At 45.2% G+C, this 26592-nt stretch overlaps 1 protein-coding gene across 4 annotated transcripts in view; it reads right to left on the reverse strand.

Annotated features, from left to right (window-relative positions):
- ROR2 (receptor tyrosine kinase like orphan receptor 2) overlaps positions 1 to 26309 on the reverse strand; it is a 172523-nt gene extending 146214 nt beyond the window's left edge. For all 4 annotated transcript variants that reach the window (XR_014013100.1, XR_014013101.1, XR_014013102.1 and 1 more), the window contains exon 1: positions 25960 to 26309. Coding sequence is in view for 1 of the 4 variants with exons in the window: in XM_081213610.1 (XP_081069736.1) it covers positions 25960 to 26032 (73 nt within the window). In the remaining 3 variants the exon portion in view is untranslated. The remainder of the gene's footprint in view (positions 1 to 25959) is intronic.
- Positions 26310 to 26592: the final 283 nt, after the last annotated feature.

Below are 26592 nucleotides of genomic sequence, written 5' to 3' on the forward strand. Positions count from 1 at the left end.
GGAGGAGAAAGGAAAAAAGAAAGAGGGGAAGGGAATCAAATTGATTCCAAGCCAAAGGCCAGGCGGAACAACTCTGTCTTAGAGGCCTGCGGAAAGAAATCAGATTCTGCAGGCCCTAGTCTCATGAGGCAGAGCGTTCCACCAGGCCGGAGCCAGTGTTGAAAAGGCCCTGGCTCTGGTTGAGGCTAATCTAACTTCCTTAGGGCCTGGGACCACTAGGGTGTTGCTATTCATGGACCTTAAGGTCCTCCGTGGGGCATACCGGGAGAGGCGGTCCTGTAGGTTTTCGAACTGCTAGGTTGGCAGCAGCTGGGACAGAGCAACGGGAGCTCACCCCGTCATGGGGATTTGAACCACCAACCTTCTGATCAGCAAGCCCAAGACTGGCATATTTGGTGTGAGCTACTCACAAACAGAAGTAGATGTCTACTAATGCTACCATCCTTGCCTCTCCTTGACGTTTAGCATAAACTGAGAAAGCTGGCAAGGAATGGCTGCCCTTTCCCTGCCAACAATAGGAACTGAAGAGTCCCACCTTTGGAAGTCTGATCTAAGCTCTACTCCACCACTGGTTCATGCCTGAAGCAACTGAGGAGCTGGGAAATTGCTCAGCTCCCTTTCTCATGTAAAAACTGGACACACTTTGCACCTGAAAGGGGTCTGAATCAGCAGAATCAGCTGCCATGGTCCAGTCTATTTAGGCCGTAGGGGAAACGGGAGTTTTCAAATGCACCAGAAGAAAGGAAGAAGCAACTGAAAACCAGCAAGAAACAATGAATTCAGAAGAAAGGAGATCTCATCCTAATTGCTACAGAAAGGGAATACACTACCTTGAGAGTCTGCAAAGCCTGCTTCTCTAGAGGTTTTTGAGAGGAGATGGGAAAGCCATCTGGCAGAGGTATTTTAGGTATAGGATATCCCACTGCTGGAAAAATCCCAGATGCCTGAATATGCAGTGCTGATTCCTAGGCAACTGAAATGATTTCCCAGCTCTGGGAGTTCCACTGCACTCAATGACCCACCAAGTTCCAGCCAACATTACGATTCTAGATGCAAAGCAGCTATGCACAAGTGTCAGGCCAAAGGGAGCTGCAACGCCTCTTAGAGAAGAACTGGGAGAAAGCTTATAACTACTGCCTGTTGTTTCAGTATGCACAAGGCTTGAAACAAAGGAAGGAGAGGGTTGGATTCTTTGCAGGAAAGAAAGCAGACCCAGGAAAGGGCAACCAAGTGGAAACAAGCTATAAATACCCAAAAAGGTTCCGGAACAAGAAACGACGTGGTAGGAGTTCAGAGACACAGGTGCTTCTTTCTGAGCTCAAACCAACACACAATATCCAGATTTTTAAAATGTATCAACACATGCAATACAGTGGTACCTCGGGTTAAGTACTTAATTCGTTCCGGAGGTCTGTTTTTAATCTGAAACTGTTCTTAACCTGAAGCACCACTTTAGCTAATGGGGCCTCCTGCTGCTGCCGCGCCACCAGAGCCCGATTTCTGTTCTTATCCTGAAGCAAAGTACTTAATCTGAAGCACTATTTCTGGGTTAGCGGAGTGTGTAACCTGAAGTACATCAAACTTCTGCTGGTGTATTTGAGGCCACTTGCAACCCTCAACGCATTGGGGTTGTTTCCTAATGCTTATCATCTTATTCAATCTACCCAGCCCTTTCTGCAAATGGAACATTTATTTAAGACTTGCATTTGGAAAATCTGTACGTGAAGGAAGTATTTCGAAAACTCTGGAAAAGCCCAGTGGAAAAGTAACTGTGTTAGCTCAAGTTTTATTACCTTAAAAGTGAACAGAAAATAAACAGATTCAACAGAACACAAAATCATCCCTCATCCCCGCCCTTTTGCATTACAAAAGTGAGAAGTAGAGCTGTTAAGTGGTAAAAGCAGGTCATCGCATGGAAAGCACAGCTGTATCGGCCAAAACTCCAGCACATGTTAAAAGGAAGCAGAGGAGGAACATGGCTGGTATTTTATTTCTCTTTGGTGCATCCGAGAAACCAGAAAAGTCTTGAAAGACTTTTGTGAGTGCTTGGTATTGGGTGGGGAGGATGTGGGGACAGAGGGGACTTTATTGTCACCATATGCATTCCATGCCATCTAGATTGGAGCGCCAATGGATTATCATGTCAAGGGCTGATTTCCATTCATTACCACAACGATTTTGGCGAGACATAGCACAGAAAGAAAAAATTAAAGTTAAACCCCACCGAAACCTCTGCAAAGCTAGGATACATCAAACAAAGTCTGGGTGCTTTATAAAATACATTTATCAATTAATTGCTCAGAGTCCCTTCGTATCTGAAGAAGTGTGCTTGCACACGAAAGCTCATACCAAGAACTAACTTAGTTGGTCTTTAAGGTGCTACTGGAAGGAATTTTTTTATTTTGACTATGGCAGACCAACACGGCTACCTATCTGTAACTCCCTTCACACAAACATCCTTCACAATGTTTTCTTCTATGGGGAAAGCACTGTAGACAACAGCAAACATTTCTACTTAGCTAAGCTGCAACCACAGGACATGGCAAAATGCACACATGTGTACTCATCGCATGTGTAGTATTTCTTTTTTATTTGTTTGTTTGTTTGATTTTTATTTTATTTTGACCAAGTAATCATAAATAAATACGAATAAAAATGTGCACCCCACCACCAAGTCCATTCCATTGTAAGGATCCAACCTCCCAAAAGTTCAACACCTCTTGTGATGGTTTGACCCCTTTCCCTTTTAATACTACAAATTCTACAATCACCCTCCATATCTCCTCAAAATCATTTCTCTTGCATATTCCCCGTCTTACCTTAACAGCACACGTTAATTTATCATTAATATCCCACACCTCTTTATACCATTCTTCCATTTTATATTCTGCTTAGCCCTTCCACTTCCTAGCTATAATAATTTGTGCAGCTGTCAATAAATTTGTGGGTGAGTCCTTCAGAGCTTGCAAACCTTCCACCCCTTCGTAAATTGATAATAATGCTACCTCTGGACTTGGGGTCAGCTTCAACCCAGTGATTTCTGTTATCTCCTTAAACACACTTTGCCAAAAAAAATTGTACATATTTACACACACACCCCACCGCATGTGGACATAATTCCCTGTTTTCTGGAATCCCTTCCAACATAACACCAAATATTCACGTGTAGTATTTTGACGATCAGCTATATCCACCCAAGGCATGGCCATGTGAACTTACCCTCACCCAGATGCCTCAAAATTATGGGTGCCCGAAAGATGCTAACAACACTGAATTTAAGCAAACCTTTATCCAGTGCGTAAGTTCTGACAGACAGTCAATACACATGTTGACTACAGCTGATCATCCAAAGTCTCCCCATTTTCCCCCATCCCAAATTGCAATAAGAACAGAAATACTCTCATGACCAGTTTCTCATATTTCCTCATATGAGCGGACCACCCAAAAAGTGCTTTATTGCAAAGACTGAACTGTTTGGTTTCCCTAGAAGTAGAACGACTTTTATCTCATGGAGTAGACTATTAATACCACAGAACTGAAGCAAGAAATACACATGTAAAGTCCTGGTGGAATTCTAAACTTCTGAGCAGCTTACAATTAATAATGAAGGGGATCTGGAGCCAATAATAACAGTTACTACACAAGAGTGGTTTTTTGTAGCTGATAGAGACTAAGGACAGGTGGAAGCCTAAATAGCCAAATTCCAATCGGGCCATAAATGTGTTTTAAAAGCTACAAATTCCATTATGAATTGCTTAAAACAAACCCATTCACACAACACGGAAGTGAAAATTATTTATTTCAATTCCTATGTGAACGGTTATCCAAACTTTTCCATCTCTCACTCAGAAATGTCATGTTCAAACTGCAGCACTTAATGGTAAATGAGAATACAAAGTATGTGATTAACAATGAATGTCTAGGATCTTAACAGTGAAACAAACCAAGTTTTTTGTGGTGAAATGTTGTTATACAACTATGCAGTTGTTATATGCAACAACAACAACAAAATCAAACTGAAAATCTAGTCCTAGCTGACAACTGTCAGTGAGCCAATTTTACTTGATATGATGGTCCTGAACCACACACTGAGGAAATGATATACACATTTAACATACATATGTGCATGCAAAACTATCAAAACATATCATTTCATCCAGTTACCGTATTTTTCGCCCCATAGGACGCACCTAATTTGGGGGGGGGGATAAAGAAATAAATAAAGAATTTTTTTCCCTCCCCAGGCACGGGGCAGGCGTGGGGGAAGCCCGACCCCAGCCCCCAGAACAGTCTGCTATCTGCAAGCCTAGGGAGCCGCGCCAGTCTCCCTAGGCTTGCGGAGAGGTGCACGAAGCCCGGGGGCGCTCTTCAGCGCGCACCAGGCTTTGGAATGCAGGCAGCTCTGCGCTACCCTCCGGAGCCCCGCGTGGCTTCGCGCCAGGATCCAGAGGGTGGCGCAGAGCTGCAGGAAGCCCTGGAGCGCAGGCAGATCTGCGCCACCCTTCAGAGCCCCGCGCGGCTTTGCGCCGGGATCCGGAGGGTGGCGCAGAGCTGCAGGAAGCCCGGGAAAGCCTGCATTCGCCCCATAGGACGCACACACATTTCCCCTTCATTTTTGGAGGGGGAAAAGTGTCTCCTATAGGGCGAAAAATACGGTACATCCCAGCCCTCAGAGGCATGTCAGACAGTAACTTAGACACTTAGAGCAAATTTGGGTCAAGAATATGCCATGAGAGCCCCATGTCCCCCCAAAATGGCTGAAGCCCAATCTAAGTGAGAGTAATTCATTAATAAATTGTAACAGCAACAGCTGTGACCTATCCAGAGGAATAGGCTTTCACATCTTCATCTCTCATTAGGTAAAAAGGACCCCTGGACAGTTAAGTCCAATCAACAGTGACTATGGGGTTGCGGCGCTCATGTCACTTTCAGGCCGAGGGAGCCAGTGTTTGTCCACAGACAGCTTTCCGGGTCATGTGGCCAGCAGGACTAAACCGCTTCTGGCACAACGGGACACCGTGACGGAAGCCAGAGTGCATGGAAACACTGTTTACCTTCCTGCCGCAGCATTACCTATTTATCTACTTGCATTGGCATGCTTTCGAACTGCTAGGTTGGCAGGAGCTGGGACAGAGCAAAGGGAGCTCACCCCGTCGTGGGGATTCAAACTGTCGTCCTTCAAATCGGCAAGCCCAAGAGGCTCAGCGGTTTAGACCACAGCACCACCTGTGTCCCTAATCTCCCATTAGGAAAACTTTTCAAGCAGAACCCTAAATCCACAGCTCTGCCATTTCCTCAGGTGCCCTCATTGTTCATTAAGCAGACATAGTCCTCACAGAAACTAATCAGTAACAACAAAAGGCACATTTTGAAGCTAGCACTCAACTAGCTTAAAAGCAGAGCTGGGATACGGCTCATGCCCTAATAATAATAATAATAATAATAATAATAATAATAATTTGTTATTATTTATTCCCCAGCCACTCTGGGCGGCTCCCAACAGAATATTAAAAACATGATAAAACATCAAACATTAAAAACTTGCCTAAAAAGGGCTGCCTTCAGATGTCTTCTACAAGTCAGATAGCTGTTTATTTCCTTGACATCTGAGGGGAGGGCGTTCCACAGGGTGGGTGCCACCACTAAGAAGGCCCTCTGCCTGATTTAGAGATTAGGGCTTCTATAAAGTTCAGACCATTATGAAAGTATTGTCTTGATTCCCCAGAGATCTCCCAAGGGTGTCGTAGATCTCGACTACCTGGAATTTGCCACAACTTCCACCAGATCATCCCATGGAAACACAGCTTAGCAAACTAACAGCTTTCAGCCTTAGACAGACTGTCTTTTTGGGGAGAGGGGTGTCAAAGAAGGGTAAATGCGCTATCATATATATACCTACTGGATGGTATTTCCTTCTTCACCATCATTTGAACCAGTCCATAATGTAATGGAAATTAAATGATGGTTATTTTATTTAGACATTTTCACTGGACTGAAGCCCCTTAGAGAACAGACTCTCTCAGAAACAAATTTAAACCGGTTTGGGTATGTTCAGCTGATGGTGCTGGAAGACATTCTCCACAAATGTATAACATCTAACAGCCAAGCAAATGCAAAAAACTTCTGTAGTTAGGAAATATACTCAACTGCATAAGACGTAAAAAAAATAAAATTACTGTATTTTTCGCCCTATAGGACACACTTTTTCCCCTCCAAAAATGAAGGGGAAATCTGGGTGCGTCCTATGGGGCAAATGCAGGCTTTTGCTGAAGCTTGGAGAGCGAGAGGGGTCGGTGCGCACCGACCCCCCTCGCTCTCCAGGCTTCAGGAAGACATCCGCAGCGTGGGGAGCCCTGCAGGAGTTCCCCGCAGGGCTCCCCACGCTGCGGATAGCAGCCTGCCGCCCAGCGCGAGGGGCGCCCTGAAGCAGAGCGCCCCCCGGGCCCGGCAGACATCCGCGTGTTGGAGCCCTGCAGGAGTTCCCCGCAGGGCTCCTCACGCTGCGGATAGCAGCCTGCCGCTCGGCAGGCAGGGCGCCCTGAAACAGAGCGCCCCTTGCACCGGGCAGACATGGGCCAGCCCCACAACCTCGGGGGACAGCAGGGAGGTGCAGCGCCGCCATCCCGCTGTTCCTCGACCTGGTTCGGTTTCCCCGACCTGCTTTTGGGGGGGAAATAAAGGGGGGGGGAATTCCTTTATTTTCCCCAAAAAAACCTAGGTGCATCTTATGGGACGAAAAATACGGTAATTCTGCATTCTAACTTGCTGGAAGGAGAAGCCCTGTATGATATCCTATAGCTAAAAATATTTGTTTTTTTTCCTGTTTAAAGATTAACCTGCATTAGCTCTCAGCAAATACAGTAGTGCCCCGCAAGACGAATGCCTCGCAAGACAAAAAACTCGCTAGACGAAAGGTTTTTCCGTTCGCGATTTGCCTCGCAAGACGAAATTTCCCTAAGGGCTTGCTTCGCAAGACGAAAACGTCTCGCGGCTTTGTTTCCTTTGTCTAAAAACAAAGACATGTTTTGTTTATAAAGTTAATTTATTTTCCCTTCAATTTTTGAACTGCTCTTTACAGTATGTGTGACTTTAAAGAGCAGTTAATAAACTGTTGTTGTACCAAATTTGGCTTTGTTTGGACTTTTTTTGACCATAGGAACGCATTAATTGATTTTCAATGCATTCCTATGGGATTTCGTGCTTCGCAAGATGAAAAATTCGCTAGACGACAAAAATTGCGGAACGAATTAATTTCGTCTTGCGGGGCACCACTGTAAAGGAATGTCTGAAAGGTTTTTGGGTTTTTTTGCATTTCATCTTAAAGTACAATTTAAAGCTGCCCTGAGCTTCAATTAACAAATAAATTATTTTTTCTCCCCCATTCCAGAGGCTAAACTGACCAGAGTAAAGATATCTTATCACTTCATTAGTCTCTTCTTAACCACCAAATGATGACCAATGCAGGATAATTCATTATGCGACAGAATGTAAAACAACCTAACACCTTTTTTTACCTTTTTGTGCCCTCTCTCTCCTTCTCTAAAAGACAATGTAAACCATAACCCTTGCAAAAGAAAAGACCAGTGAGGGAAGACAATGGGACACGGTAGAAGAAATAAAACTGTGGATATTTTTCCACCGTAAATTTCATTACCATTTGGCAGTCTCTGATCTGACGTGACTAACTCAGAATCAGAAGAGAGACCAACTCTGTCAGTTCAAAGACAAGGAGCAGTAGGACTCCTTACATACACACCTTCATACACACAACAATGGAACAAATAAACAAATTAAAAATGGCAACCTGCCCTATTTCACTAATTCATCAATTAGATGAAGTAAGGGGTGTGCTATTAAGGAGCTTTGCAGATGACGCCAAATTATTCAGGACGGGGAAATCGCAAGGAACTTCAAAAGGCTCTCCCCGAATCTGGTGAGGAGACAACAAATGGCAGACAAAGGTCATTAGAAGTGCAAAGTTGATGCACACTGGAAGCAACAAATCCTTACTTCACACATGGAGCACGTCTGCAGCCACCCAGAAAACAAATATTCCGGGGTCACTGTGGTGACTTTACTAAAATGTCAGCTCAATATATTCACTCATTCTCCTCTTGCACAGAATTATCATCACAGAAAGGGTAGAGGAAAGTAAGAACCATTGGCTCCACCTCCACCACATAACCCTCTCTACTGGTTACCATTCCTACATGTGGGGGCATGTGTTCGAGTTTGAGTGTCTGCTATGGGGAGTTTGTTCTATTCAAATACACATCCCTGTACGGTTCCTCCAAGCCTCCTGTCCCCTACACACAATGTGTTGGAGGATAAATGGAGAGCCTGCTGTTGTCAAATACCTCCCTGTGTGGATTAGAACCCAGTTCCACAGCAGACCTTCACCCTCCCCCAATACACATAAGGGGAGAATGAGTGAACCAGGTACATATGGGCAATGCCAGGATTCCAGCTGACCATGGGTACTGAACCTGGAACCTGAAAGATATCAGGCATGATTCAACACAATAAAACAGTGAACAGGGTGGTGATACAATGACTACTAGGGGAGCGGGTGGCACTGTGGTCTAAGCCACTGAGCCTCTTGGGTTTGCCAATCAGAAGGTCGGTGGTTCGAATCCGCGCAACAGGATGAGCTCCTGTTGCTCTGTCCCAGCTCCTGCCAACCTAGCAGTTCAAAAGCACACCAGTGCAAGTAGATAAATAGGTACCACTGTGGCGGGAAGGTAAACGGCGTTTCCGTGTGCTGCTCTGCTTCGCCAGAAGCGGCTTAGTCATGCTGGCCACATGACCCGAAAGCTATCTGTGCACAAATGCCGATTCCCTCGGCCTGAAAGCAAGATAAGCCATGCAACTCCATAGTTGCCTTTGACTGGACTTAACTGTCCAGGGGTCCTTTAGCTTTTTTACAATGACTACTGCAATCACCATAAAACCTATTTTTTGGGGGGGGGACTACTTTTGCCATTTTTTATGGGCATTTCTTGTTTGTTTACAGATGGCTGCCTTGGTGATATTATCTTGTGTCGACTGAATGATTCAACACAGCCACACAACTCTGCCCAGAGCAGGAAGCTGCAAGATATTAACAGAACAGAGAAAGTAACTTGATAACGCCTTGCATGTGCTTCCATAGTCAGGCTTTCTCCTTGGTCTGAGCAATACTGAAATTCTGCTGTCACTTTGCTTTCCTGTCACATCTCTGCCTTCCAGATACCCCACAATGCAGCAGTCAGACTTCACCTCACTTCCAGGAACTTGCCCCTAGGCTTGGCAAAAGCTAGGACTAACAGGCAATGAATAAGGCATTACATACATCTATATCTATGGTGTTGACACTGATGGAATTGAGGTCCAGAAATTCAGGGTCCACTAGCAAGCTCCAATACTTTGGCCACCTCATGAGAAGAGAAGACTCCCTGGAAAAGACCCTGATGTTGGGAAAGATGGAGGGCACAAGGAGAAGGGGACGACAGAGGACGAGATGGTTGGACAGTGTTCGCGAAGCTTCCAACATGTGTTTGACCAAACTGCGGGAGGCAGTGGAAGACAGGAGTGCCTAGCATGCTCTGGTCCATGGGGTCACGAAGAGTCAGACACGACTAAACAACTAAACAACAACAACAAAGCAAGCTTATTATTATTATTATTATTATTATTATTATTATTATTATTATTGAATCCCACCCAATGTACCAAGCTCAGAGAAGGCCTTGGCTCTCCCAGATCATGGCAGCACCGAGATCCTTTAAATGGAGATTCTAGAAAGTGAGACTGGTACCTTATGTATACAGTGGTGCCTTGCAAGACGAAATTAATCCGTTTCGCGAGTCTCTTCGTCTTGCGGTTTTTTCGTCTTGCGAAGCACGGCTATTAGCGGCTTAGCGGCTATTAACGGCTTAGCGGCTTTAAGAAAAAGGAAACAAACTCGCAAGAACTCACAAGACGTTTCGTCTTGCAAAGCAAGCCCATAGGGAAATTCGTCTTTCGGAACGACTCAAAAAACGGAAAACTCTTTCATCTTGCGCGTTTTTCGTCTTGAGAGGTACCACTGTACAAAATATCTGAGCTATGCCCCCCTACATACACATATACAGTCGTACCTCAGAAGTTGAACAGAATCCATTCTGGAAGTCCATTTGACTCTCGAAACGTTCGACTTCTAAAACACGGCTTCTGATTGCCTGCAGGAAGCTCCTGCAGCCAATCGGAAGCCGCGGAAGCCCTGTCAGACGTTCGGCTTCCAAAATAATGTTCAAAAACCGGAACACTCACTTCCAGTTTTCGATTGTTCAGGAGCTGGAACATTTGACTCCCAAGGTGTTCAGGAGCCGAGGTACAACTGTATAATAATTCTCACCACACCTATTAATTATAGATACTACCTCCCCCACCTAAAAAAGAATGAAAGAACTGTAATTCTCGAGAGCTTAGGAAATGCTTTAAAAACACAAAGGCGTCCTCTGACCACAACAGGAAAGATGTGGGATTGGGAGTCAAAACAATGAGAACCACATTGGCATGGCATGAGTTTAAAGCAAGCCACGCCTTCGTTAGCTACATCACTCATGAGTTGGGCTACACAGGGACAAGGACCCCAAATGATCAAACCTGCCTGCTGACAGAAAAGCCGAAGATCATTTACTGGGAAATCTGGGGAAGGGAGCAGACTAACATGGAAGATGATCTAGACAAGCCTGGTTGCCCATCTATGTCTACTTAAATTGTCACTCTCCGTCTTTTCTTTTTCTTCTGACCTCACTGCTTGCAATTCCTTCATGTATGTATACAGTGGTACCTCAGGTTACATACGCTTCAGGTGACATACGCTTCAGGTTACAGATTCCGCTAACCCAGAAATAATGCTTCAGGTTAAGAACTTTGCTTCAGGATGAGAACAGAAATCGTGCTCTGGCGGCGCGGCAGCAGCGGGAGGCCCCATTAGCTAAAGTGGTGCTTCAGGTTAAGAACAGTTTCAGGTTAAGTATGGACCTCCGGAACGAATTAAGTACTTAACCCGAGGTAGCACTGTACTTGCAAGTGAGGCTTACACTTCAGGCACAGGATAAAGTGGCTCTAGTAAATTACTGCTTATGCCATAATAAATCTGTTAGTCTTCATAGTATTACAATACTAGTTTCCCTATAAAATCATATAATTGTAGAATTGGAAGGGACCCTGGGGTTCATCTAGTCCAGGGGTCGGCAAAATTTTTTAGCTGCGGGCCAGTCCACTGTCCCTCAGACGTTGTGGAGGGCTGGAGAATCGGCACCGGGGGGGGGGTTGGAGCTGGAAGAAGAGGTGAGGGGGGCAAGTAGTCCTCCACCCCCCCCAGCCCCAGCACTTACCTTCCCTGGGGCTGCCACTGCCACTGCTGCTTCTCGTGGGTAGGCAGAGCGAACTCGTACGCTCCGCTCGCTGGCCCACAGGAGCACCAGGGCAGGGTGGCAGCAGAAGGAAGGAAGGAAGGAAGGAAGGAAGGAAGGAAGGAAGGAAGGAAGGAAGATGAGCAGCGCAAAAGAGCCGGCTCCGGAGAGGGGCTGCTTAAAATGGCGCTCAGCCAGCTCACTCCCTCCTCTAGGCAGGGCAGGGAGAAACCAGGAGGAGGGAGGGAGGAGGCGCCGCTGCAGTGTGTGGGGGGGAGAGGGGGAGAAATGGAAGGGTGCAGGGGGGGAAAGGTGCAGCCCGAATGAACAGAATCCCCACACCGATCCAGGGACAGTCCGCAGGCTGGATCCTGAAGGCAATTGGGCCTGATCCACCCCCAGACCTTAGTTTGCCGACCCCAATCTAGTCCAACCCCCTACAATGGAGGAATCACAGCTAAAGCGTCTATGACAGATGGCCGTCCAACCTCTGCTTAAAAACCTCAAATGAAGGAGAGTCCACAACCTCCTGAGGGAGTCCTTTCCCCTGTCAAGTAGCTCTTACTGCCAGAAAGTTTTTCCTGATGTTTAGTCAGAATCTCCTTTCATGTAAATTGAATTCATTGGTTCAATGTATTATTGTTTAAATATCACTTACATTTCTTCTTTATGACACTTATTCCTAAGTGCACTTAAAACTCATTCAGGGCTATAATCAACAATGTTTTTTTTTTAAAAAAAATAATCTTTGGCAGATTCCTGAAAACTAGATGTAATACATTTCCTTTAAAACTGGGAAACCCAGCCAGATGGGTGGGGTATAAATAATAAATTTTTTATTCTTATTCTTATTCTTATTCTTATTATTATTAAAGAACGAACCTTCTGCCTGTCAGGCCAATTGAAAAAGAGTACATTTTATATAACTTCTGAGCACGGAGTGTTCTGAAAAATTTATGTGCAATGGCAACAAGCCCTAGAAAGCTGGTCTCGTGCATTTTTGACCAGGCGTAGAATTGACATCCCAGTACACAGTGGTAAGCACTGTAAAAATACCATTTGATAACATGTGATGCACACAATGGGAGTGTTCAGGAAAACATATTGCAGCTTAATAAGCTGAGATAGGAACAAGGTTTTGGGGCGCACACAAAGCCCATTCATCAACCAGAAAGTATCCCATTAATTACAGGTTCCCATTTTGTCCAAATTCGTAAAGCATAGTTCACAACTTCAGAAAAAAAGTTGGATGTTAAGCCAACTTCAATCCATGGCTTGATATCTTGGCTTGTTCTGAAGCTATCAACCATAGCGTCCTGGTTTGGGGAAAACAGGAAAGTATTGTAAATTAAAAGCTTTCTGGTTTGGTGGTTTCTTTGCTCAGGAAGAAGAGCAATGGGGTTGTGTGTGGCGCCAAATGGCTCGTTCATATTTCAGCTTATTACACCCAGATGTGATCATCCAGGCACTGTATACTCATGGGCAAGTATACTAAACACAACTGGCTTGCAACAGACAAGAGACCCATCTTGCACAAGATCATTGAATGGTCATCATCACATGCCCAGAAGCACCCTAGAGGAAAGTCTGAATTCACTTGATGCAATTTTAATTTTAACTTTTTTTTAAAAAAAATATCTATTAACTACTTCCACATTAAATGTTCTGAACCTGAAAAATATTATGAATGATCTTCACAATGCAAAAAATAAAACATTTTCTGGGATAGTTTTATGATTCAGTTAGACAGTTATGAGGCCTGTGTTGAAAAGTTAACTTTCACACTCAATTAATCCCAACTCTAACCTGCTGCAGAACCCTGGCTGAATTTATCTTTTCTTTACACAGCATGCAAAGCCTTCTAGTTAAATACACAAAAGTATAGGAAAATAATGTCAGGGCATTAAATTGGAAAAAGCAAGCAAATTCAGTTACAGCAGCCACTTCACTGTGAAATAATACTTACCAGATGAACTGTTACTGAATGGCTTAAAACTAGTCTAGCACATTCAAGCAGGACTGGCCTAAACTACTGAAGAAAATGTTCAAGTTACAGCTATTAGGGGATGTATTTAGGAGTTTGGTAATGCGGTATATGCAAGCTTTTGAATTTCATGTAATTAAAGGCAGGCACAAAACAGGTAGCTCAGTGGTTCTCAAAACTTTTTGTGGCGGCGGAATCCTTGGAGTAAAATCTTTTAAATTTATACTTTTAAAAGTAGGGACGAAGCTGACTACTGGGAGAGCAAGCAGGGGAGAGCCAGTCAGAGCAGCAACTTCGAAAAAGAAGAAGAGAAACTCTTATCATTCAGAGTTCTTCTTATCTTAAAGGAGCTGCATATTTAACCCTTGCTGCCAAGCTGCGGCTCATGAAGGTGCTAGGAAAGCTACATGGGATTCCATGATGTTTCAACAGCACATTTAACCCAGCAGCAGGGTGGCATGGGAAGGGCAGCACTGTTTACCTGGCTTTCAAAAAAAAGCATTGTTTACCTGGCTGTCAATAAACCCCATTTACAGCATAATGTGGATGGGGGAAGATGGCTTAGAGCAGCATTGTCCAACAGGTCGATGGGGATCAACTTTGTTTTTGTTGTTGTTGATGATGATGATGTTTAGTCATTTAGTTGTGTCTGACTCTTTGTGACCCCGTGGACCAGAGCACACCAGGCACTCCTGTCTTCCACTGCCTCCCACAGTTTGGTCAAACTCATGCTGGTAGCTTCGCGAACACTGTCCAACCACCTTGTCCTCTGTCATCCCCTCAATCTTTCCCAACATCAGGGTCTTTTCCAGGGAGTCTTCTCTTCTCATGAGGTGGCCAAAGTATTGGAGCCTCAACTTCAGGATCTGTCCTTCCAGTGAGCACTCAGGGCTGATTTCCTTCAGAATGGATAGGTTTGATCTTCTTGCAGTCCATGGGACTCTCAAGAGTCTCCTCCAGCACCATAATTCAAAAGTATCAATTCTTCAGTGATCAGCCTTCTTTATGGTCCAGCTCTCACTTCCATACATCAGTACTGGGAAAACCATAGCTTTAACTATATTGTTTCTTGGCGATCTGTCAATCTCTCCCCCCCCCCCCATAGCCCTTTCTCAGAGCCAGTGCGCAGGGCTTCTCTCTCTCTCTCTCTCTCTCTCTCTCTGGAGGAGGAGAAGCAAGCAGGCATGAAGAGGGCAGAGACAGGGCCGCCTTACCCATAGGCACTAAGGGTACGATGCACCCAGGCACCGGGCTCTCAGGGCACCAGGCTGAGAGTCTGGGACCCGAGAGTTGAGTCCGGGGAAGAGCCCGCCCATCGGTCGGAGCGCCCCAGCAGGCTCTTCTGCTGCGGGCAGCTCTGCGCTGCAAGTTCGGAGGTGACCAAGCCATCGAGATGCTGAGGTGGCTGGCTGGCTCCGCCTTCCTGTGCGCCTGGAACTGGGCAACCTGGGGGGGGGCACCGGGCAGATCTTTGCACAGCATATGCTTAAGACAGCCCTGGGCGGAGGCATACGCAGACTGAGAGACCGGGCAAGAGAAGCCCTGTGCACTGGCTCCTCAAGAGAAAGGGCTGGTTTGGAGAGAGAGAGAGAGAGAGAGAGAGAGAGAGAGAGAGAGAAATGGTGCTGGACATTCCAGGATCCAGCCCTCGAGGAGAGGACTGCCTTGCCCCCCCTCCCCGCTGTAAAGTGATGAGCTCTCTCACTGAGCGCAACGAGGCTTACTCCCAAGTAAAAACACGCAAGGGAGTGGGGGACCCTTCCTGGCTGCTGCCATCCCATCCATGCAGGGAGGGGTACATGGGTGAGTGTGCAGCCCTGAATGCTAGCTCCTCAGAGAGAGAAAGGGCTGGTTTAGGTTTACTCAAAAGGAAGGAAGGGGTGGGTTGGATCCAGGGGAATTCTACGGGTTTCATCCAGTTCTTAAGGTGGTGCTTGAAGGCTGTCAACTCTGCAGTTCAGTTTATCCAATTTCTGTTTCGAAATACAGTGGACCCTCCAGATACAAATTTAATACATTCGTCCTTACGTACCCCTGAAAAGTCCGCAACATGAGGCGCTGCTTCTGCGCACATGCGCAGCGCGATAGAGCACTTCTGCGCATGCGTGCACGGCAAAGCCCAGAAGTATACACTTCTGGGTTTGCCACATTCACAACGCAAAAGTTATGTTACCAGAAGGTAACATACCCCGAGGATCCACCGTATGGGGGAAACCCTGACTCATTTGAAAAACAGCAAGAGTCCTGAGGTACTTTAAAGACTTAACACATTTATTATGGCATGAGCTTTTGTGAGCAACAATCCCTGCATCATGTTCTGATTATGTAGGGCCCTGTCCACAATGTAATTTCCTTCTGTTATTACAAGTATACAAAGTATGTATTTTTAAAAAAAATATTGACTTATGACAAACTTTCCCAGTTTTATGGAAGTGGCTGCCATTTGTTATTACAGTGGTACCTCGGGTTACATACGCTTCAGGTTACAGACTCCGCTAACCCAGAAATAGTACCTTGGGTTAAGAACTTTGCTTCAGGATGAGAACAGACATCGTGCTCTGGCGGCGCGGCAGCAGCAGGAGGCCCCATTAGCTAAAGTGGTGCTTCAGGTTAAGAACAGTTTCAGGTTAAGAACGGACCTCCAGAACGAATTAAGTACTTATCCTGAGATACCACTGTAATTTTATCATAAACTCAGTCAAATATAATCTGTTTAACTTGAAGAATGACCATGGGAGAGTGTGGTTACATCACTGCCCGTTTTTGATACTGGATGGCAGATCGCAGGCAACTTATGGTTGGACATGCCTGGCTTAAAGCATGTGGCACCTCTGCTAAAACATGCACACCGGGCCAGGTTCAATGTTCTTATTTTGATGTACAATGTCCTGAACTTGTGTCCATGATATATTTAAAGGGCAGTTATATCCCACCTCGGTCACCTGCAGCAATGCAGTTAGGCATTCCCTGTGTTGCAGAGGCTCAATTGGCCTCTAACTTGAAGACAGGCATTTAGTGATGCTGATCCTAGGCTGTGGAACAGAATTCCCGCCCCCCCCCCCCCCAGTATCCTTGCATTTGACTTTTAGGTGTCTCTTGAAGACTTTCTTTATGCCACCAGGCCTTTGCAGCTGTTTATTTATTTTTTAATCAGCCAGTCACTTGAATGATTATCTGAACTGTTGCAGTGGTGTTTTAAGTTTAATGTTGCACACCACCACAATGTAGTTGATATAACGGTATAGAAATACTTCAATAAATAAACAAACAATTTCTATGTCTATGTAAGGAAAGCCTTTACAGTCTGCTTTCTTAAGTGGACATTAAGCAAGAAGAACACAATTCACGTATCAACTAATATCCCGAGTTCCTGTTTACATTGTATGTTTTGCTTACTTCAGTTCGGTAGGCAATTCTATTGAGTTCTAACTTTCTACTGCTAAATCTGAAGACCACAACCTCAGTTCTTTTCAATGCTAGTTTAACCATGGGTACAAGAATACAGATGCATCATAATCCTAATAATGTTTACCCAGGGAGTTAGTGGTTTCTTCCATTTTGCAGTGGTACCTTGGTTCCCAAACACTGTTGACTATTGTTCCCGGGGTGCCTGCACCAATCAGAACCTGCACCTTGGTTTTCGAACATTTCGGAAGTCAAACAGACTTCTGGAACTGATTAGGTTTGGCACTTTTTGGCACTTTTGTTTTTGCTATTTATTTTGCATTTTTGTGTTTGAGGCTTTTTCGGTTAATTTGTTTTTGTGACTGTGTGGAACTCAGTTCAGCTACGGATTAATTGATTAATTGACTGTGTGTCTGCAGAAATGGGTAAAAGCCCCCCCCCCATTCAAACAATGACTATCATCAGTGCAGGTAAGGAAAAAAATATTTTAATTTTTATCATCTACAATACTGTCTTATTTATTTTATAGTACAGTACATTGATTATTCCTTTCATTTTATGGATCAATGATCTCGTTAGATAGTAACATCTTTGTTTTAGGGGTTGTTTTTAAAAGTCTGAAACGGATTAATCCGTTTTGCATTCCTTTCTATGGGAAAGCGCGCCTTGGTTTCGGAACGCTTTGGTTTTGGAATGAACTTCTGGAACGGATTAAGTGTGAGAACCAAGGTACCACTGTACGTGCACATCTACTGTCAAAGAAAAGCAAAAGCAATGGCTTGCACAATGAACTGGACTGGAAAAAATACTATTGCTACAACATAATAAAAACCAGCAGTGTCACTGTGCAATCATTTAAGCAAACACACACACAACCAAAAAAGCAGCAGTAGCTGCTGCTAGTGGTATCAAAACTTCCAACAGAAGCCTGAAAGAGAGAAAGAAAGAAGCCGTAGACTACTTGGAAGTCTATTTCAAGTGTGATATCACGGCAGCTCTATAAAAAGCTCACCATTTGTAAGCGAGTAGGGGACCTCCAACGTTTTGCTCTCAGTTGGCCCCTAAATCCCAGAAGCAGCAAGACATTGCAAAGCGAAAATTCTCTCATGCTCATCCTCCCACCTTCTTCGCTTCCCATGCCAAGGGAAAATAACAGCACAGCTGCCAGTCTTTGGGCTCCAGAAAATGCCTGACCTTGCTATGTTCTTAGTCTGGCTGGTAGAGAAGGAACTGAAGGGAAGAAAGAAAGCTGTGAGTTCACAGCAACAGAAGAAGGGGTCCAAGGAATAGGGAATCATTTTTTTTTTTGTCAGAGAAAAGGAAATACACCAATTATTATACATGGAGTTATGGGCACTATTGTAATATTGCTGAGGGGTGGTGGTGGTTTATGGGTTGATAGAGGTAATGTTTGGTATGGTGAATGGTAGCAGCGCTTGGCTGGCTGACACCCTTTTAAAATGTGTTGGGGAGGGGGAATTATTGGGTTCTTCTTGTTTTTATTTCTATTATCTATTTTGTACCTTTAGATTGTGATGTTATCATGTGAACTGCCCTGAGACCTGCGGGGATAGGGCAGTATATAAAATTATTATTATTATTATTATTATTATTATTATTATTATTATTATTATTATTAATGTGATAGAAACATGTTGTCATCAACAGCTTGGTCCAAGTTGGAGGGCCCTCTTGACCAACCAATCTCCTGGTGATCAAAGCAGCCAGATAATTTAGTAGCGCTCTCTTTTTTGCTGTTATTCACAAGAGTCAAATAGCTTTCTTGAAGATAACTTTCTTCAAAAGGATTAGAGGGGGAAACTGAGCGAACAATGACCTCTTTCCGTGAAACAACTTGCTATTGTCTCACAGGATCCTTTCATTCAAGTTCATCACATTTTGGCAACCTGGCTACATTTATTTTTAAATTTTCATCTGTCACATATATACATCCAGAAATGCAAATCAAGAGGATTTCCCCCACACAGTTGAAGCAGCTGTCAGTAAGTTTGCACGGAATCGCAGTGTTAACTAGCTATTTGAGTCGCTATTTGTATGATGCTTTTCCAGCAGAGCTCAAAGCAGCTCACAAAACTTGAAATGTGTCAAAGCATGAAAGCTGACGTTATTCTAACCACCTATTTGCAAATTTCAAAAGGAAACATTAACCTAGTAGAAACATTTGTTTCTTTTTCTATGAAGACAGAATACCTTCTGATAAGCTACAGGTTTCATTCTGAAGTGAGGGCGCTGGAGGAAACTTAAAACTACATGTTATTTTTAAAAATACAAAATGCAACAGGCTAAACTACTCATCACCAACCTGGTGCCCCCAAAATGTTTCAAACGACAACTCCCAAGAACTGAGCCCAAAATATCTGTAGGGTACCAGGTTGTTGAAAGCAGGGCAAAAGACTCAAAATCAGACAAAAAGTTGCACAAAAGGTAAGCTGGGAAGGGACCTTTAACTTCAAACCTCTCCCATGGTTCAGTCAAAACACAAAGAAAAGACGATCATTTATGTCAAATTGCTATTTGTTCCAAATGGTTACAGGGAATGCTACCGGAGCCAGCAGTCTAAATAACAATAAAAAACAGGATTAACAAACAATGCTGCCTCTTTCATTGCAGCAAAAGCCTGTCATTCGTTTCCTTTGAAGCCCTAACTAGTTTGTACTCACTGGATTAGAAAGACTTGGGTGCTTGCATACTTTCCAGACATACTGAGCTTAATGACAGCTTCCTTTTATAAAGAAACAAGCCTAGGGAGAACAAACAAGCTTAAATTGCACCTCCTTCCTTTACACAAGGAGGCCTACTACAAAAGTAACAGAATTTGAACCAAAGTAACAGTAAAATATGGAGCAAACATATCACAGCTCAAAGATATTCTAAACGATGGACACTAGCTAGATGTAGCTAGATGTAGCCTTTGTTAGCTATGCTTATAATGACCAGGGCTATGAGAAAAACCTAGTATTCTTTTCTGGAATGTAATTATATATTTCAGGTGCTACATGCTTCTAACTTATGAGTTCACCGAATACAAACTTTTAACTTGGCAGTTGTATCCAACACGCAAGAGGCCTGAAATCCAGGGCACATTTATCAAGCACATTTTGCAGCACAAGGAAACAAAAACTTTTTTACATTTTAATCTTAGCCACCCAGAGCATGAATGCTCATTTTGTAATTAGTTATCAAATTGCTTCCATACATCCGACTAATACTCAGCGCTGTTAACACCTTGCCCAGAGTGAAATGTATTTTTTTTAAAAAGTAGGATCAGCTTTCCTGCAAACAACTGAAAGCTTCCTAAATAGGATTAATCTGACAAGTTTGTCAATCTTCCATTCTTCCCCTACCACCACATTTCTGTGCTTTCCGCAAAAGACAAGATTGTGGAATCCCAGCATTTGTGACATAACTACTGCTTTAAAAAAACACAAAAACCAGGACATGCCTGGGAAGAACTATTTTTAGTGGAAGTCTTAACTGCTTCTTTGACCCAAACTTAAGATTCTTTCATTATCAATTTAATTGTAAAACAAAGGAGATGGATTTTTGTAACTAGTGAAACGGTTTCACTTTAAAGTCTGCAATGCAAAATTCATTACAAACTGAGTGAATGACAATCTAAGTGACATTACTCACGGTGTTAGTTATCCAATAGCCATATTTATTCAGGAATAAGTTCCAAAAATTTCAGTGCAACTTAACTCTCAGATGTGCATAGGACTGCTCAGTTGTAATCCAACAGGTTGGGGCCAGACTTAGTTATGCTCAGAATAGACCCCTTGAAATTATTGGTGTTTTGTTGCTGCTTTAAAGCATGTTCTATTACAATCTATTTAACTCCCAAAAAAGACAAGCCGTATTTTAATTCAATGTCATTTACTTGTCTACATTTATTTGAATGAACTGCTGGATCCCAGGAACATTGGCTCAGAATGTTAACAGGACTTACTTCATAGTAGCCAAGCATAGGATTGCATTGTTCGCCTCCACCTTGTACCCACAGAAATCAAGCCACATACTGCAGTACAGTCATACCCTGGTTGTCAAACGGAATCCATTCCGGAGTCCGTTCAACTTCCAAAAACGTTCAGAAACCAAGGCGGGGCTTCTGATTGGCTGCAGGAGCTTCCTGCACTCAATCAGAAGCCGCGTCGGATGTTCAGGTTCCAAAGAACATTTGCAAATTGGAACACTCACTTCTGGGTTTATGGCGTTCAGCAGCCAAAACGTTTGAGTCACAAGGCGTTCTAGAACCAAGGTATGACTGTACATATGTGAATGGGAATGATCATGTGATCTGACTATGCCAGGGGTCAGCAATCTTTTTCAGCAGGGGGGCAGTCCACTGTCCCTCAGACCTTGTGGGGGGCCAGACTATATTTTGAAGGGAAAAAATGAACGAATTCCTATGCCCCACAAATAACCCAGAGATTCATTTTAAATAAAAGGACACATTCTACTCATGTAAAAACACACTGATTCCCGGACTGTCCGCGGGCCGGATTTGGAAGGCGATTGGGCTGGATCTGGCCCCCGGGCCTTAGTTTGTCCACCCATGGACTATGCAATCAGTGAAAGCAATTGCACGCACACATTCATGTGATATTTACACACATATGTAAGACTATACCATAGAGAAGCAGCTCCCATGTGGCTTGGTGAGTATGACTGAAGGAGGTCTTACAGCTAATATGAATTAAAGAGTGCTTCCAGATGAATGATTACTGTGATATCAGTGCTCTTCAGTTATGCAAGTTGTATTTTGCAGTGTCTTTTGGGGGGGGCGGGGACATTGTTAGCATCAAAATGTCACTCAGCATGTATTTTCCCTATTTAATCCAGATTTACCCTATCCAAAGAAAATGGGATAAGTTAAAAAGAAGCCATACTGCTGCTCATGACTGATTTGCAATATCAGTACAATCTGTTTCCAATATTAAGCCCCCATCTGAAGCACCCTAAAAGTGCATAAGATCAGAACATTACACTGCAATTTTAAATAGGCAAACCCTGTTAAGAATGAAGGGAACACTGTTTCTGAGTGAACAATGCTAAACATCAGTCTGAAATGCACCCCATTTTCTCCCTAATGTTTCCAAGTAACTTTTTTTTTTTTTTTTTTTGCAATTAAGGCATGAAGGTGCAAGTTACACTCCTATGGATCAAAAGGAAGACTTACCGGTAAGTCTCCACTTATTTAGGGTAAAGCCCCAAATAAAGATGAAACAGTAAATTTCCATGACTTAATTAGCTGTATAGCTCCAGATCATACCATCTTCTGGACCATTACAGTGGTACCTCGGGTTACAGACGCTTCAGGTTACAGACTCCGCTAATTCAGAAATAGTACCTCGGGTTAAGAACTTTGCTTCAGGATGAGAACAGAAATTGCATGGCAGCAGTGCGGTGGCAGCAGGAGGCCCCATTAGCTAAAGTGGTACCTCAGGTTAAGAACAGTTTCAGGTTAAGAACGGACCTCCAGAACGAATTAAGTTCTTAACCTGAGGTACCACTGTTATTACGAAATCACGGTGCATGTGTAATACAGACTCTTCACCACCACCATGCAAATAGCCTATCATGTTTGCTGAAACCTCCACAAGAGCGTCTGATTATGTGGAGGCTCGGTTTGTGAAATTAGGCCTCAAAAATAGGGAATTTCCCTCAAAAATAGGGAAAGAGAAATCAAGCAAGCGAGTCTCTGTGCAATTGGGGCACATCTATGGATGCCCTGTCTAACATGGGAGAGTTTTCCATGTGGTCAACAAGAGTGGCTTGCACAGCACCAACTCATCCCTGTTCAAGTATAAACTGTGTTAAGTCCCACAGCTGGTAAGGCAAACTTATTGCACTGAAATTCTGAGAGGCCAGTCCCAGCAAGAGTCATTTTGTCAAAGTAAACCACAAACATATGTGGATATTTTCTACGCTACCCAATAGGCTGGCACTCTTTGTCCCTTTGAAGTACAAACTTTCAACGCATCCCACGAAGAGACTATACCCCGAAGAAAGCAAACAAACAAAAAAGTCTCTATCTGAAACTGTGTGCAACATGTTGTTTTTTAAGAGAGTCAAATCATTCCACAGTAAATAAGGTGCAACCACTACCTGGAAACAGCAATACTGAGAACCTTTTTGCAGATGGAAGAGACATGGGACTCTTTATAAAAAAAGGCACTTCTGGGGAAAAGACTTGAAAGCCGACCCCTAACTTTGCTGATTTCTCAATCAAAATATTTCCAGTATTTTGCAAGAACGGCGTTCCCCCGTGATTTTTAATTATTTTTTTTTAAGGAAAAAGAAGAACAAGTATTTATTCATAATAGCACAAAGGTCAGTCAAGTTATCGGAGCAAAAGTAACTCTTGTTAAAAAGAACAGGGCTCCATTATGACACTGAGTGAAGGGAGCTGCCTGAAATCTGTCAAAGGAGGAAGGCGGGAGACTTTTTGGAGCTTTCAGGGCTGGCCCCCTAAAACAGATCCAGCTGTTGAAAGGAAATGGGGTTGGGGTGGGAGGTTATATCTCACTTTGTGCCTGGAACTTCCAGCAAACAAGAGCAGCCAGGCATCCTCACTCCAGCAGCTCCCAAGTCTTTTCTAAAGAACATGCACACATAATTTCTATCATATTTTCAGCCATTTCTCAGTCCTGGGGGTATTTCAGTCTGGGAATAATAAAGGTGCCTCCCCAACAGAGACAAAAGCCCACAGGAGGGAGGGGGAGAGTCCAGGGTACTTGCAACTTGTGTATATATATATAGCTCTTGTTGATTTTGCAACCTTGCCCTGAGTCCTTCAAGGCAGCCATAAGGTTTTCCCCTTAAAAAAGCCAGAAATGTTATCTCCTGCCCTATGCTAAAGCAACAAATGGCGAGACCCTGGGACCCTGGAGCTGAATAACAGGAAATCTAGGCATCTGTCACCTCCTGGGGGGAGGTAAATGGATTAGCGGGTTCAACAAAAGGAAGAGAAAAGTTCTTTTAAACATGCAACTGATTAACAGGCCCTCTCTAATCTGCAGTTTGGGCCTGTTATTTTTCTATCGGGGATGGGATCCCTTTTCAGGGCAATCAAAGTTAATGCAATTTTTTAAAAAAAATAAAACCAAACAAATGGAAGCTCCACTGGCTACCTGCCAAATTACCCCGCAGCCAAGTGATTAAGCATGATTCAAAGGTGTGTGGGGATGACTTTGTATTATCTCTCTGCCATTGCTGGGCAAATCTAGCCAAAGTTAAGAGTGCAAAGGAACCACACACACACACACAAATTACTTGGAAAGAGGATGATTGGCCATAGAATTATTTTGCCCCAGGATCAAAGCCTCAGTCTAACCTAAGTCTTAACAGCGCCTGGGGTGGAGGGGATAAAACGCAAGGCTGAGAAGAAAGCGCCACAAATCCACAGCTGGACATAAAATGCAAGATCAGGCAATTGCTTTTGCAAGGACTGTTAAGTCTTCCACCAGTCTCATATTCACTCTGCACACTCCGGGCTCCTCCCTCTCCGAAGAGCTCCCATAAATCTTGCTGCTGTTAAGGCAGGGAGAAAGAGAGATGCCGGACGAGCTGGCAAGCATTCAACAGCAGCAGCCAGCCAGTGTGCAAGGTCAGATGTTAATAGGGCCGCTTGAATTCAGGCTCTCCAAACAATCGCAAGGCTTGTTGAACCGAATCCTAATGTTTCCTGATCGCCCGGGCTTTCCCCCCCTCCCCCCGCTCTGTGATCCTCTCTGCTCTCTTTCTGGGTTAGGTCAGTCAGGTAACACACAGGAAATGGCACTCTCCGAAAGCACAAAAAGCACTCGTGGGAAGGGGGGGGGGAGGACAAAACTCCAAAACAACAACACACTATCCCCACTGCAAGAGGATGGTGGTGGACTTTCTGCCCATTATGGGTTCGGCAAGAGGCGGGCACTCCGCTCCCAAAACATTTTGTCTGCCCTCTCCCAACACCCCACTGAAAAAATAATGTGGAATTAAAAGGAGGGAAATCCCCTTTATTTCCTCATCTCCTGTCCCGATTCCTCACTCCACAAGGTGAAAACTTCACGTCTCCTACAGAGGCGGGGGCGGGGGCGCGCGCGCGTAATGCTGGATGGAGCCGCGCAACTCTGACCAAACTTTCCAAACCACCATTACGCATCATGATGCTGACCTTCCCCATCCCATCTTCTCTCCCTCTCGGTGGGGAATACTGCGATGTTTTTATTTTGCACAATAAAGTATAAGGGGTGGGGGGTGGGATGGAGAGAGAGGAGGGCAGGATGGCGCTGCTGGGCTTTTGCAGATGAAAGGGTTTGGCAGGGCAACTCCCAACACGAGTGCACGGACGTAAATGTTCAATGGTGCTTCAAGAGAGCAGCAGCCCCCAATGGACTCTGCAGGCCGCCTTTCTCCGCGCCAAGTACAATACAGCCCGAGAATCGACGGCGATCCTTCGCGTAACCCAACGAGACGGACTGTTCCGCCTCAAGATGCGCGGTTCCTGGGAAGTGAGCCGCCCCGCGCGCTTTCCTTCCGAGTAAGCATTAAAAAGGGCACCGCTCCAAAAGACCTACATAGGTAACTTACTTCCGAGTAAGCACACAAAGGGCGCAGCTTCAAAAGTCCTACCTAGGTAACTTACTTCCGAGTAAGTATACTCAAAAGTTCTACCTAGATAAACTATTTTCTAGGGGGCGCGGTGGCAAGTTTCCTAGGCTCCCTCGTCCTCCCCGAAGGCTGCCGTTGTACCCGAGGTGAAAAGGCATCAAGCAGGACTACTCGAGAGCAACCGGTTGGCCCCTCGACGGCGCTGCCACGGAATCCCATCGGGCTACTCCCGAGTTAAAAAAAATTAAATAAAATCGCCTTTTTACTCCTCCTGCACGCCTTTGCCTAGACAGCAACTGGTTTTCGACGCCTCTTGGGGCGAAGTCTACATAGGGCTACTCGAGAGTAATCCTCCCAGCCGAGGGAGTCCAGAGAGCTCTCCCTTCCAAGACATAAATGGGGCTGCTTGGGAGCGGCGCGCGCCCTCGACGGCATCCCGTGGCACGGGTCTACTCGAGAGCAAGTCGAGGGTCGGCCGACGAGGAAACGGGAGAGCCGTCGGGGCGACTTCGGAGTAAGACCGGCGGTGCTGCTTCTGCAGCCGGAGAGCCGCCGTCGGGGCGCTTCCAGCCTTACCTGCCGCGTCCAGGAAGAGGACGAAGGCGGACGCCGCCAGCACGGCTACGAAGGTGGCGCTGGCTGCCCCCATGCTGGCGCCGGCCAAGAGAGAAGGACGAAAGGGCCGCCGCCGCCGCACAAAGAACCCTTTGTGGCCGCCCTCGCCTCTTCGGCTGGCGAAGGTGGCGGACGCTGCTGGCGGCGCTTCCCGAGGATGCTGCCTTCTTGCGGGCTCCCTGGACGTCGAGCGACGGAGAAGCTGCTGCTGCTGCCGCCTCCTCTCCGCCTCCTCCTCCCGCGAGCGGACGCTGCCCGAGGGGAGGAACGCGGCGGCGGCGGCGCCGACTGAGTCCGCCTGCTGGGAGCGCGCCTCCCTTCGCCCGCCGGCCAGCCCAGTCAGCCCAGCCAGCCGCTGCTCCTCGCGCGCACGGAGCGAGCGCACGGCAGCCCCCAAGGGAAGGCGAGGGGCGGGGAAGGCGCGCCCCCGACGCCGCTATCGCGATCCCTCGCGCCGAGCGAGCGGGGAAGCAGGGGGCGCGCAGCCGCGAGGCGTGAGGGGAAGGGTGGCCTGGTTCGGGCAGGGGCGCGCGCATCTGGAGGAGAGCGAATGGAGATCTGGAAGCACAGAGTTGTAGAATTGGAAGGGACCTT

This window comes from Podarcis bocagei (assembly GCF_964188305.1).
Source record: "Podarcis bocagei genome assembly, chromosome: 11".
Lineage (NCBI taxonomy): Eukaryota > Metazoa > Chordata > Lepidosauria > Squamata > Lacertidae > Podarcis > Podarcis bocagei.